The sequence below is a fragment of the Sinocyclocheilus anshuiensis genome, unplaced genomic scaffold (genome assembly GCF_001515605.1).
Source record: "Sinocyclocheilus anshuiensis isolate Anshui unplaced genomic scaffold, SAMN03320099.WGS_v1.1 scaffold1910, whole genome shotgun sequence".
Taxonomy (NCBI): Eukaryota; Metazoa; Chordata; class Actinopteri; order Cypriniformes; family Cyprinidae; genus Sinocyclocheilus; species Sinocyclocheilus anshuiensis.
In genome coordinates this window covers 786,873-798,887 of record NW_015546013.1, presented here as the reverse complement: position 1 = coordinate 798,887, position 12,015 = coordinate 786,873, and the positions used below count along the sequence as shown (strand labels likewise).

Below are 12,015 nucleotides of genomic sequence, written 5' to 3'. Positions count from 1 at the left end.
TGCACCCTCAGATTCCAGATTTTCAAATAGTTGTATCTTGGCCAAACCTAACAAACCATACATCAGTGGAAAGCTTATTTATTCAGCTTTTAGATGATGTATAAATCTCAATTTCGAAAAACTGACACTTAAGTCTGGTTTTGTGGTCCAGTTTCACCAATATAAACAAAATTTACAGAGATTGTGTCTCAAAATCTAACGAGATGCCTGCTTAAACGCGTTAAAAACGCATGTGTGATAGCCTAATATGCTGTCTAGGTAGGGCACTCACTACATTTTGAAACACAGCCCAGTTAACTTTTACTTTTACCGGAGCAGAGACCCCGGATGAAATAAATCGAAACATTTGGAACTGACAAAATATATGTTTCTTTGTAACTTACAGTATATTATTTGTTTATTGTTGTATCTAGTCTGTAAGTTTACCTTCGTGTACCAGCTGACGTGGAAACACTCACCTGACTCGCTTTATAAAACTGTTTCTTTAGTCCGGCAACAGACATCTTTGCGTCGGATCCTTTCGCTTTAACAACTTAAGATTTAATTTAATTCACCCAGTATTTAAAAACAAAACTCTAGGCTTCTAGAGAACTGTGAAAAAGCAAACTCGCGCAATCTCTTCTTCCTGATCGAGCCTGCAGTGAGCACGTCACACCACATCTACACTGCGACGCGACGCAACTAGAACGCTCCCATACAAGCGTCGCGCATAATAAGAGAGCTCTGATTGGTCGACTGGTTGCCAACGTCAGGATTTCATCGCTCACATTGTAGCACGTTTCAAACGCTTCCAGTACTAAACATGTGACGTTCTTTCAAGTTATTTTTGTAATGTATTTATATTACGTAATATGTATTGTTGTAGGTATTTTGTTATGCATCTCTGGCAATAGAAGAAATAATAATGAGGCGTAACTATCTGATCTGATTGGCAGATTGAGTGCGTCGCGATGTTTGCAGAGATACAAACTCTCCAGTTTCCGGGTTAAGATTTATCTACCTGTGTGTTTAACAGTTTATTACTACGTTTTCGCTAAAAACAGCATGCAGTCAGACAGCATTAATTCATTGAAATCCATAATTAAAAAATATATATATATATTAAAAAGACCCCATAACAAAAACACCTATCCCCACCTACATTATATATAATTTTTGATATGCCAGAGTGCCATATAAGTATATTATGAGATTCAACTGAACTGAAATTAAGCTGAAATAAAATTCAGTGAAGTAGACAAATCACAAGCGACAACATTTATTTTTCAAGAATAAAATCCATCTTTAGTTTTTATTTGTTTTATTTCATTTTCTTTCATTTAGTCATATTCTGTGTCTTATAATTCAGGCTAAAAGAACCTGTAATAGTACATTAGCAGAAAGAGGAAAGGTCTTTGACACTTTGTGACTGACATTCACAAAAAATATATATATTTAAATATAGCTACAGGACACAGTGATCAAGAATACGGGTCTCCTATTCGGTGCAAAGTGTATATGTGTGCGTAATGTGTGTGTGTGTGTGTGTGTGTGTGTAGTTGGCAGAGGATGCTGGTGAGAGAGAGACCAGCCATCTCCCTGAGAATAAATCTTTTTTTGTGTGAAACACACAGAGCAGAAACATTTCTTCTACAAAAATGAAATGAACATGAAACCACAGAAATTGCTTTACAGGGTGACTGAATGAGACAGACACAATTTCGGCTTTACAGGAAGGCATGCATCAAAGGCCTAGAGGTGGGGATTGTCAAAACAACACATTTAAACATACATTACACAGAACTCCCATACTTCTCATTCTTAAACAAGGGCAGGCTACACTCCTTGATGTGAGATGCTGTAATGTTGGGCACACAAAAAGAAGACAGATTTCCTCTTGTTCATTAAAAATCGAGATACAACACCACATTTGATCTCTCATACAGAATAAAAGCTCATTCATTTATATGAATCGCCTTAACCAGTTGTGTAGTATATATAGTAGTACTATAAACAATACAGTGAACCTCGATAGCAGAGAGCTCTGTCGAATCTTTGTTTTGGTGCAAGAGTATGGAAAAATAGGATGGAAGGATGCGATCCGGGCCACAGAAATAGACAAAAGGAGATGCAATCAACAATTTACAAAATAATACAACAGAAACCACACTGGCCACAAGATGCATGTGGCATATCTGTACCCGAAACCTGCTGGACTGAGCTTCTGAATCAGTTTCTCTAGTTCTTTTCTTCAGGTTTGTGAAAACAATGCTTTAGCATGTGAAGCCCACTAGACAGGTGATCCTATTGGAGGAAGTGTCTCATAACATCAGGATGGGGTCATCAGGGTCGCCCCAGCTCTGTGTGTGTCCCAGAGAACAAGCTGTTGAAAAGCCATCCAGCTTGGCTCGGAATAACTGTCCGTCTCCTGTAAGTGTTCCATCCGGATCACTTATAGAGGGCATGTTCCGGAACAAAATCCATGCCAGTTCATCTTTTGGGTCCGGTATTCCCATGCACATGCTGGAGGAACTCAAAAGCCGGCTGATGAAAGTCATGGCTCATTGGTTTTTTAAACATTTCTCTTCCTGCTCCACCTTTCTGTCTTTCTCTTTCTTGACTTAAATGTACTAATTTATTTACATTCCTATTCAAAATAATCGTTTAGAAATGTCCATATGAATTAAATGAACATTTAACTTTTTTGAATCTAAAGTGGCATTTACAAGGGAAGGGGATGTGGGACTGAGGTTACTCATTGCATTAAAATGACAACAAAAAAAATAAAATAAGGTGCAGCACCAAACACTGTCAAAATGTGCCTGAGCAAACAAGAGCATGTGTGGGTGGAACAACTGTGTCAAATGTTGTATTTGCCAATAGAGTGCAACAGTCTGATCCCGGAAGTTTTTTTTTAACAATAACATCTGTTTAAACAGCTCTGAGGTTGTTAACTGATGGTTTATACTTTTGGTAAAGCAATCTTTATCATGTTATGTTTACAACAAGCATGTTTAACAGCGGAATTTGTCATGAAAAACTACATTACCCATGATGCTGTGAGGACAATCTCACCAATCAGAGAGTCGCAAAGGCAAATCTCAGCAAAACAGCTTGCAGGGAACGCAAATGACACGAGTCAGTCAAAATTCTTAAATATTTGTATATATATGCATATTTTGAAATACACTTAAAATATACTATTTCTTTTGATTAAATCCAAAACTTAAAAAAAGAATAGTTCTACATTTCACCATCATTTTTAACTCTATTTTCAATCGAAGTGCTTGGGATTGTAGTTTTTTCCCCTCACTAAAGCCATGAAGTACACAATCTTGTACCTTTGGTTTTTTTTTTTTTGTCCAATTTTCAATACATTTCTGCTTTAACTAAAAGTTTGTAATGTTGTAATTTCTTCTCGCAGCTGGTTAGTTTGGTTCAAGGCTTTAACAAAACCTTTTTTAAAATCCCTATGGGGAAAAAAATGAATAGAAAAAACACTTCCGAAACCAACCCTGCTGAAAAAGTGGACAGGCACTAATGCACTCTATTCTTTACAGTCATGCCAAAGTTTGCAAACCCCTTATATACAAGACTGTATTCTGTTGAATATCTCTTTTGCATATAACAATGTCCTGTTAAGCAGAGTTGCACTCAGACGTTGTTTACTAGAGTCTAATACTGTACTAAATGTGTCAAATTCTGCTGAATATGAGGTATGAGATCATGTAAATAACTGTTAAAGTGAGGATTTCATGGTTGCAGTTGTGTTATTGTAACAAAAGGCGTTCACAAACGTTTGGCCATGACTGCGAAAACTCGACTTCTATTGCACATTAGAAAAGAGTTTAGCACACTTATGATTTCTGGTTTGTTTAAATAGCTTTAAAGGAATATTCAAGGTTAAATACAAGTTCAACTCAGATGCTATCAGATACAGTTAAGCATTGTAAGGGCTAATTGTTTTAGAACTGTACAGCTGCCCCACAGACTTCCACTATAAGTGCATTTCTGTCAATACTTGTTTGTGTTTGTTTTCACAAACTGAGGTGATTCAAAATTATTATTTTTTCTAAATATGCCATTTTGAAAATTGACCATTTTTTATTATTTTAAACGTAGAAATGAGCTTGACTTGCATTTAATGTGGAACATTCCTTTAACGTAGCACTGGTAACATTGGTCCCTTCATTTTTAACAAACAATCTGGGCACATCAGTTTTTTTTTTTTGTTGAGTGGATTGTCATAAAGTCTCATAAAGCATAACGCAAGACCAAAAGTGCATTGTGTACATTCGGTCTCAAATCAAAATAAGTGCTTTTGGGATACATTCATGATTCGTCTGAGGGTGAAAAAACGAGAGGAGAGTGAGGAAAAAAGCGATAGTAGTGCTTAAAGAGTGATTCAGCGGCGAAGGACGGATGACGTTATCTAGTATGTTGTATTCGCTTCATTAAAAAGTGTTGTGCTCTCCTGAATGTTCATGTGGAAGAGAGTTTGATCCTGTAAAATTATTAAAATTATAAAACCTCTTATAAAACTCCTTTAAACATCTCTGTGTACAGATGCAGAAGGAACAGGGCATGCTTAGACATCTACAAGTTGGAACAAAGCGCCTTTGCAAGCATACATCTGTACATAAAAGATCATTTCGGAGTGTTTCCATAAAATAAAAACAGATCTGAGAGCACAACTCCAGGAATAATCCCTATACGAGTATGTTTTGTGTGTTGTCGAATCTGAAATAGTTTGTTGGCCCCTGTGTTTGTGTGTATGAATGTGTTTGCAGCAGGTTAAGTGTGTATGGTTGTGGTGTATTGTGTGTGTGTATGCTAACAGTGCTGCAATAGACTGAGGATTCTCCCTGGAGTTTTTAAAATGGGTTCATTTGAAATGCTGTTTTTACACATGATGGCCTCTCTTGCTTTAACACTCACTCGTGATTTCATTCTCTCCTTCTTTCTCCTGCTCTCTAACTGTTGGTGGAGTCAGGGAAGTTGATCTCGCTGCTGAACACTTCCCTGTACAGAGGCGGGAAGCTGTAGGCTGTTTCCGGGTGAACCAGGCGGAAGAAATCCAGCTTGTCAATATGCAGGTTACAGATGGACTTCATCTGTGGTAGTTTGGACACCATCTGCAAACACAATAGATCAGATACTACTGGATAATCTAAGCCTGACCTTTGCATTAGTACACAAACGTGTTTTTGGCATGTTATAACATAAGATATACTACTGTTCAAAAGTTTGGGGTCAGTAAGATTTTTTCAATTCAATCAAAAATACAGTAAAACTGTGATATTATGAAATATTATTACAATTAAAAAACTTATTGAAAATTAAATTATTAAATTAAAAATGTTTCTATTCTCTAATGTTTTCTATTTGAATGTATTTTAAAATGCAATTTATTCCTGTGAGGAAATGATACTTTTCAGCATCATTACTCTAATCTACAGTGCCACATGATCCTTCAGAAATCATTCTATTATGCTTATTTGATGCTTGATACATTTTTTTTCTTATTATCAGTGTTGAAAACTGTTGTGCTGCTTCATATATTTGTGGAAACAGTGACGGGTTTTTTTTCAGGATTATCTGAAGAATAGAACTTTTTTGTTACATTATAAATGTCTTTACTGTCATTTTGTATCAATTTAATGTAACCTTGCTGAATAAAAGTATTAATTTCTTTAAAAAAAGCAATGTATATTTTGCAAATTGTGACAATTTGAATGGAATAGTCAATGTATACATACTCAATTATATGCAATTGTGTTAAATCCATTTGATTTACACCCTTAAATGATGAAATAACTTTATTATATTAAATTCAGTGGCTGACTCAAAATCCTAAAATATACTGTAGCTTGCTCATCTATGTAGTCTTAACCATGCAAATATGTAAATTATGATTTTTTTTATGTATGCATAACCTAACACATATTACATTTCCCACTTTTCACTTTTTTTGTGTTTTCTGGGTCAGACTTTTGTGCAGAACCAGTTTCAGTCAAACAGGTTCCTCACCTTATCCAGTTTCTCAGTAGTGGCTCGGTTCATGTGCAGGCTGTGCTGAAGAGCTACGTAAACTTTCTCCTGGAGCTTCTGCACCTGCTGAGACTCTGCCAACCACGGCCGATCTGAGCAAAACAGAGCAGAGGTTTCAAACTGTAAGAATGTGGCTCATTTCATTCTTGTGTGCAAGTCTGACCATGGCACATATTTCTTCTTCCAAGAGCACATAATTTATGTATATGTAAATAAACCCAGCCTTATAAACCTTTGCTTCAGGAAATTGGTAGCAGACATATGTGCGAGAGTCTCACCTGGAGCCAGCAGGACCGCGGCGCTGAATAAAGCTTTATGTATATGTAAATAAACCCAGCCTTATAAACCTTTGCTTCAGGAAACTGGTAGCAGACATATGTGCGAGAGTCTCACCTGGAGCCAGCAGGACCGCGGCGCTGAATAAAGACATTTCCTCATCACTCAGTTGAAGTCGACTCAGACTTTTAGCCAACTCAAAGACAGCGTTCACCAGGTCATCACACCCTACAAATACATAAACATACAGTACCCATGCTGGTTACCATGCTGAAGATGAAGAAACAAATTACATTTCCGTTGAGGGCCATAATTTGCTCTTTTGATTTAGCATGAAATGATTTAATGGATCTATTGGGTTCCAATCATTCTAAAGGAAATTATAAGATGTTCTGGGTACAAAGCTTTAGGTTATTTGTGAGAATAACAGAGATTTAAGCAATAAAGCACAACAAGCTTTGCTTTATCATGAATATCACAGTTGGCCTCTATGTTTATATTGTGCATTTTATCATAAAAGGAAGGCTGCATTTAAAGTTTAACAGATCTTTTCTTCCATCATATTCCTTTCAAATATAATGGATTATCAAAAAAGAAAAATGGCAGGCACTTGATTCAATGTATTGGCTGTTGATTGGATATTGAGATGCGTGTTGCATTCAAAAATGAAGGCAGAATTACAGCTTGGAGTAGTTGTGTTTAAGCAGACTAAATGACTGGAGAAGTCCTTTTGTGCTCCAGGGTCACATATCAAAAGTCGTCTGTCATTTTCAGAAGATGCAGGTATGATATTTTAATTAAAAAATAAAAATTAAATTAAACATGCATGGATTAATTTTTCACAATATGATCTGTAACGTGCATTCAGAAAATAGATAGTATGAATTTCATTTCATGCTTTAAGCATACTCAATTTGAAAAAACAACAACAACTAATAAAATAAAGAAGTGGTACAATCTACAAATCATTCTACAAACTTATTCCAAGAATAAAGGTTTTTATTTGATATATTATGTGCCAAGAGTGCTTTCTGCAATGCTTCCATTTAACTTCAATGAGCAATTACTCACCCGAGCATCGCTTGTATTCACTAACTGGGTTAAAAACCCATTAGCTCTTGTGGCTTATTGATTCATGACACCTCTGCTCTTGCTCTTAAGAGGCTGCTGGTGTTTTGCATTATAAGGTAAAAGAGGATGTGTTTAAAGTGGAATACTAGAGTACTCAATACTGCCTACTATTTTTTTCTCCAGATAGTTATGGAACTGTATACATTTCAAATAGCAGTTTGCTGCTATATTGTTATCACATGCCCTCATTACATTTGACACTAAACCACTACCTAATCTTACCTGCATGTTTAGTTTCGCAAGAGTATCTAGTTATACTACCAAAAATTTTATTTTGCATTTGCAATACATTTTTGTATGTTAGCATCCTATTCTGAATTCACTGATTTCATCTAGTTAAATTGAAATTGAGTAAAACTGAGTGCATTAAATTATGGGATGCCTGAACCCAGTATGAATGTGTCGTACATTGCACATTTTAGCAAATATAGCAGGTCAACCATAGGTATTCTATGTAAAATAGATTACACTTTACTTAAAGCCTTTATATATAATGCTTAGTTTTAATGCATTAATTATGCCCTGTAAGACACCTTATAATGCATTGTTTGATTTCATGAGCAATTGTAACCACAATTATAATATACTATAATACTTGCATACCTAAATGCATCCAATTCTGTAGATATCCAGACACTCACCGAGAGCTTTGAAAAGCTGAGGACTGGCAAACTTGCCATCAAAAAACATAGTGTTGTTTGAAGAGTTGTAAGCACGGCACATTCGGATCAGCAGGATTTCCAGACATCCTGGAACAGTAATAGAGAGAAAGAGAGCGGCAAAAAAACATGATGGAGGGGAAAAGCAGAAAAGACAGAGGACAGAGACAAAAAGTAAGACAGACACAGAAAGATAGAGGAAAAAAAGAGTGCAGGGGAGGGGGAAGGAAAAGCGGGAATATGCTCCACCGTGCAAAAATGCAGACAGAAAATAAAAAAAATTATAATTTTTCTCCAAATATGGGAACATCAAACACCATGAAAATGAAAATTCATTGTGTTTGTGATCGTTTTAAATGACATTCAGTAAAAATTGTTTAGTGAAGTTTTTTTTTTTTATACGGTAAGCACAAAGAGTAGTAGTAGACAGAATGTTGGAGAAACAAACACAAGAGGAGACAAACGTTAGTGCAAGTTTCAAGTTTAAGATCGAACACCGAAAAACATATACAGAACTGAATCCAGTGGGGCAGATTCACAAAACAGTTGCGCCACTTTTGCACGTCATTATTCTGATGCAAAACCTGCATTTTATTTATGTAACCACCCACAATCCAGTTTAACCAGCCACTAAATGTGCTGAAATATCACTTCTACCTGAGCATTAAGTTCATTAAGTTATTGTGTCTGTGTATGTTTTTATTAACTCTGGAATCAGAAAATCATTGTTATAAAACGGATAGTTCCGTTCCTTGATTCTGATTGGTTGAGCCGCATTCGAAGCTGTTGTACATTACACTACAAACATACACCTTTGTTTACTTGGATTCAACCACTTTGTTGGAACCACAACTATTTCTGAGGAACTACATTGTTTGGCTGAAGAATACTGTTTTTATTTATATCATTACACTTTATTTGCTCTGTTTTATTCTGTGAAACCTTGCTACGTATATGGAATAACCGTTTTATAAAAGCAATAAGCCCCGTGAAGCCGTGGTTTACAGTGAATTTATAACAGCTAAGGGGCGTTGTTAGGCACGACGCGAAGCGAAGCTGTTATAAATTCACTGTAAACCACGGCTTCTTGGGGCTTATTGCTTTAATTGATGGTAAAATAATGGCGAAATACATTCTATCCGGACATATTTCCCAACACAGTGCAGTCGGGCACACAGGTATTTTAAAAAGAAGAATTTCAGGTCTTTGGTATATGGAAACTTATTTCCGCAATGGAATGTAAAAAAAAAAAGAAAAAGTAATTTTTATCTCAAAATTCTGACTTTTTTTACCCTCACAATTCTGAGAAACAAGTTAGAATTGCAAGATGTTAACTTACAATTCTGAGAATTTGTAACAATTTGATTTAATTCTATTCTACGAATTAAATTCTTTTAATTAAATTCTTAATTTGAGTTATAAACTATATACATGTTATATTTTAAAACATTGTGAGTAAAAAAAAGTTGCAATTACCTTTATTTTTCTATTCCTTAACAGAAACAAGGCTGTTCTGACTTTTTTCCCCAGAAATGAGTTTATTTCTCAATTCTGAATAAAGCAGTCAGAATTTCGAGAAAAAGTTAGAATTGTGAGCTAAGTTGCAATTACCTTCTTTAATTCCTTAGCAGAAATAGGCTTGTTCTTGCTTTTTTTCTTGTTCTCGCAATTCTGAGTTTATACCTCGCGATTAAGAGTCCTTATTACTTAGAGTAAAAAAGCTTGTTCTTATTTTTTCCCTGCAATTGTGAGTATACATCTCACAATTCTGAGTTTATATCCCGCAAATCTGAAACAATGTTAGAAGGACTGAAAACTGCTCTGCGCAAATTGCACTCAACACTATTTTTGTGGGTGTGTGTGTGCGTTTGCCATTATCTGAACTGCATGTCAATATCTGCTCTCAGAGTATTCTGGATGCAGTATGAAAGACAACACTAAAGAAGCCAAGTGTGTTCTGGAATGGTGTTAGAACATTACCAAATGTGTTTAAACTAATACAGAGATTGAACGGCCGCTCAGGGCCACATCAGAAATGCCACATCACGGCAGTGAGAGGATAAAGTGATGTGAGTGAGAAATCTGTTGTATAATCTGGGATGACTCATCTGTAATCCGCGTGAGACAAAGGCAGCACTGACCTGCTTTGAGCAGGATGATCTGGTCGTTCTGGCAGAGGTCCATGAATCCAGAGATGCGCTTTGCGAACTCTACAACGTACTGGATGGCGTTTGTAATGTGCAGGGCGCACTGCTGCCACATCCATTCTGCAGACTGAGTGCACAGAGATTGTTAATACATTTGTTGACAAAGAGACAAATCAGCAAGCACAGTTGCATGATTGACAATCTATTTATGTATTTGTCTAATATGTCATGTAATATGATAATGTTGTACCTTGAGCTGAAAGCTGCGGGTTTCTTCAGGTGTGTAGATGTTCCAGGTAAGTTTCTTCAGCTCTTCTGAGCTGTACTGACACGTCTCCAGGTGAGACTTCACGACATTTTGAGTGATTCGCTCTGAACGGAAATTCAACACACATTTTCCCTTAGAATTTGTCTATTTAGACGTAAATAAATCCTTAGATAAATGGACTAATTATACGGACAAATTATAATTAAACAAAAAAATATACACAGATTATATAATCTATAAAAATAACCATATAAAATAGTTCAATTTAATTATTTTGCATATTTATATGAATAAATAATTAGACATATACAGAGCATAATGAAATAGATTTTATATAAATTATTTATAAAAAATGTGCATATATATATATATGTGCATTACAAGGCATAATTAATGCATTAAAACTACTTTGATAATGCATTATACATAAAGGCTTTAAGTAAATTGTTTTTACTAAATTTTTTTACTGTAATAACACAGTACCAACACAAGAGGATTTTCATTGTATTATAGTAATGAGCATTTTTGAGGAAAATTGTTACTAAAGTAATGTCAAAATATAATTAATTTAATTTTGTTATATTAGCATAATGATTAAAACAAATCAAGGACAAAATCATAAAATGAGAATCTCTAATGACAGCTCACCTATGTCGTGTAGAGAGCAGTTGTCTGGTAGAGATCCCAGGAGAGAGTGTGTAAGAAGACTGTTTTCATACAGGATATACTCATGCTTCACCCTCACTGCTTCAATCAAATCTACAGGGCTGGGCTCTGGAGAGCTCTGATTGGACGAACGTCCGCTTCCGGTACTCCCGGACCTTCCGCCGCCCCCAAGCATCTCTAGAGTGCAGTACTCGCTCTCCTCCTCTGGGGTGAGCGGCAGGTCGAACAGCAAACCGTCGGGCAGCGTGGCGATGTCGTCCAGGTCGCTGAGGGTGGAGCTGGAGCCTCCGCTGCTGTACGTCCGGCTGTGCACGCTGTCTTCACCCGTCTCTTCACGGTCACGTGGTGCCAGACCACCACCCAAACCCACCAGGCACTCCTGAGACAGCTGCTGGTGCCGCTGCACCTCCGCGTACAGGCTGTCCCGCTGTTTCTTTGACATTCGGCCAAACTTCACCGCTACAGAAAGAGAAAGTATTATACTGTATATTCACTTAGTATTACATACCATTAGTCAAGTCAAGTCAAGTCTGCTTTATTGTCAACATCTCTTCACGGTCACGTGGTGCCAGACCACCACCCAAACCCGCCAGACACTCCTGAGACAGCTGCTGGTGCCGCTGCACCTCCGCGTACAGGCTGTCCCGCTGTTTCTTTGACATTCGGCCAAACTTCACCGCTACAGAAAGAAAAAGTATTATACTGTATATTCACTTAGTATTACATACCATTAAGTCAAGTCAAGTCAAGTCTGCTTTATTGTCAATTCTTCCACATGTACATATATATATATATACAGTGGGTACGGAAAGTATTCAGACCCCCTTCAATTTTTCAC

General features: G+C 36.5%; 2 protein-coding genes across 3 annotated transcripts in view; both read right to left on the bottom strand.

Moving 5' to 3' along the window:
- LOC107698500 (endophilin-A2-like) overlaps positions 1-664 on the bottom strand; it is an 18,978-nt gene extending 18,314 nt beyond the window's left edge. For both annotated transcript variants that reach the window (XM_016499526.1, XM_016499527.1), the window contains exon 1: positions 459-664. In XM_016499526.1, the coding sequence (XP_016355012.1) occupies positions 459-503 (45 nt within the window). In that variant the 5' untranslated portion in view covers positions 504-664. The remainder of the gene's footprint in view (positions 1-458) is intronic.
- Positions 665-2,695: 2,031 nt separating this feature from the next.
- rorcb (RAR-related orphan receptor C b) overlaps positions 2,696-12,015 on the bottom strand; it is a 17,116-nt gene continuing 7,796 nt past the window's right edge. Inside the window, exons 4-10 of the mRNA XM_016499528.1 lie at positions 11,160-11,636; positions 10,494-10,615; positions 10,238-10,370; positions 8,079-8,186; positions 6,424-6,534; positions 6,010-6,122; positions 2,696-5,114 (exon numbers count right to left, since the gene is read on the bottom strand). Of these exons, the coding sequence (XP_016355014.1) occupies positions 4,953-5,114; positions 6,010-6,122; positions 6,424-6,534; positions 8,079-8,186; positions 10,238-10,370; positions 10,494-10,615; positions 11,160-11,636 (1,226 nt within the window). The 3' untranslated portion in view covers positions 2,696-4,952. The remainder of the gene's footprint in view (positions 5,115-6,009; positions 6,123-6,423; positions 6,535-8,078; positions 8,187-10,237; positions 10,371-10,493; positions 10,616-11,159; positions 11,637-12,015) is intronic.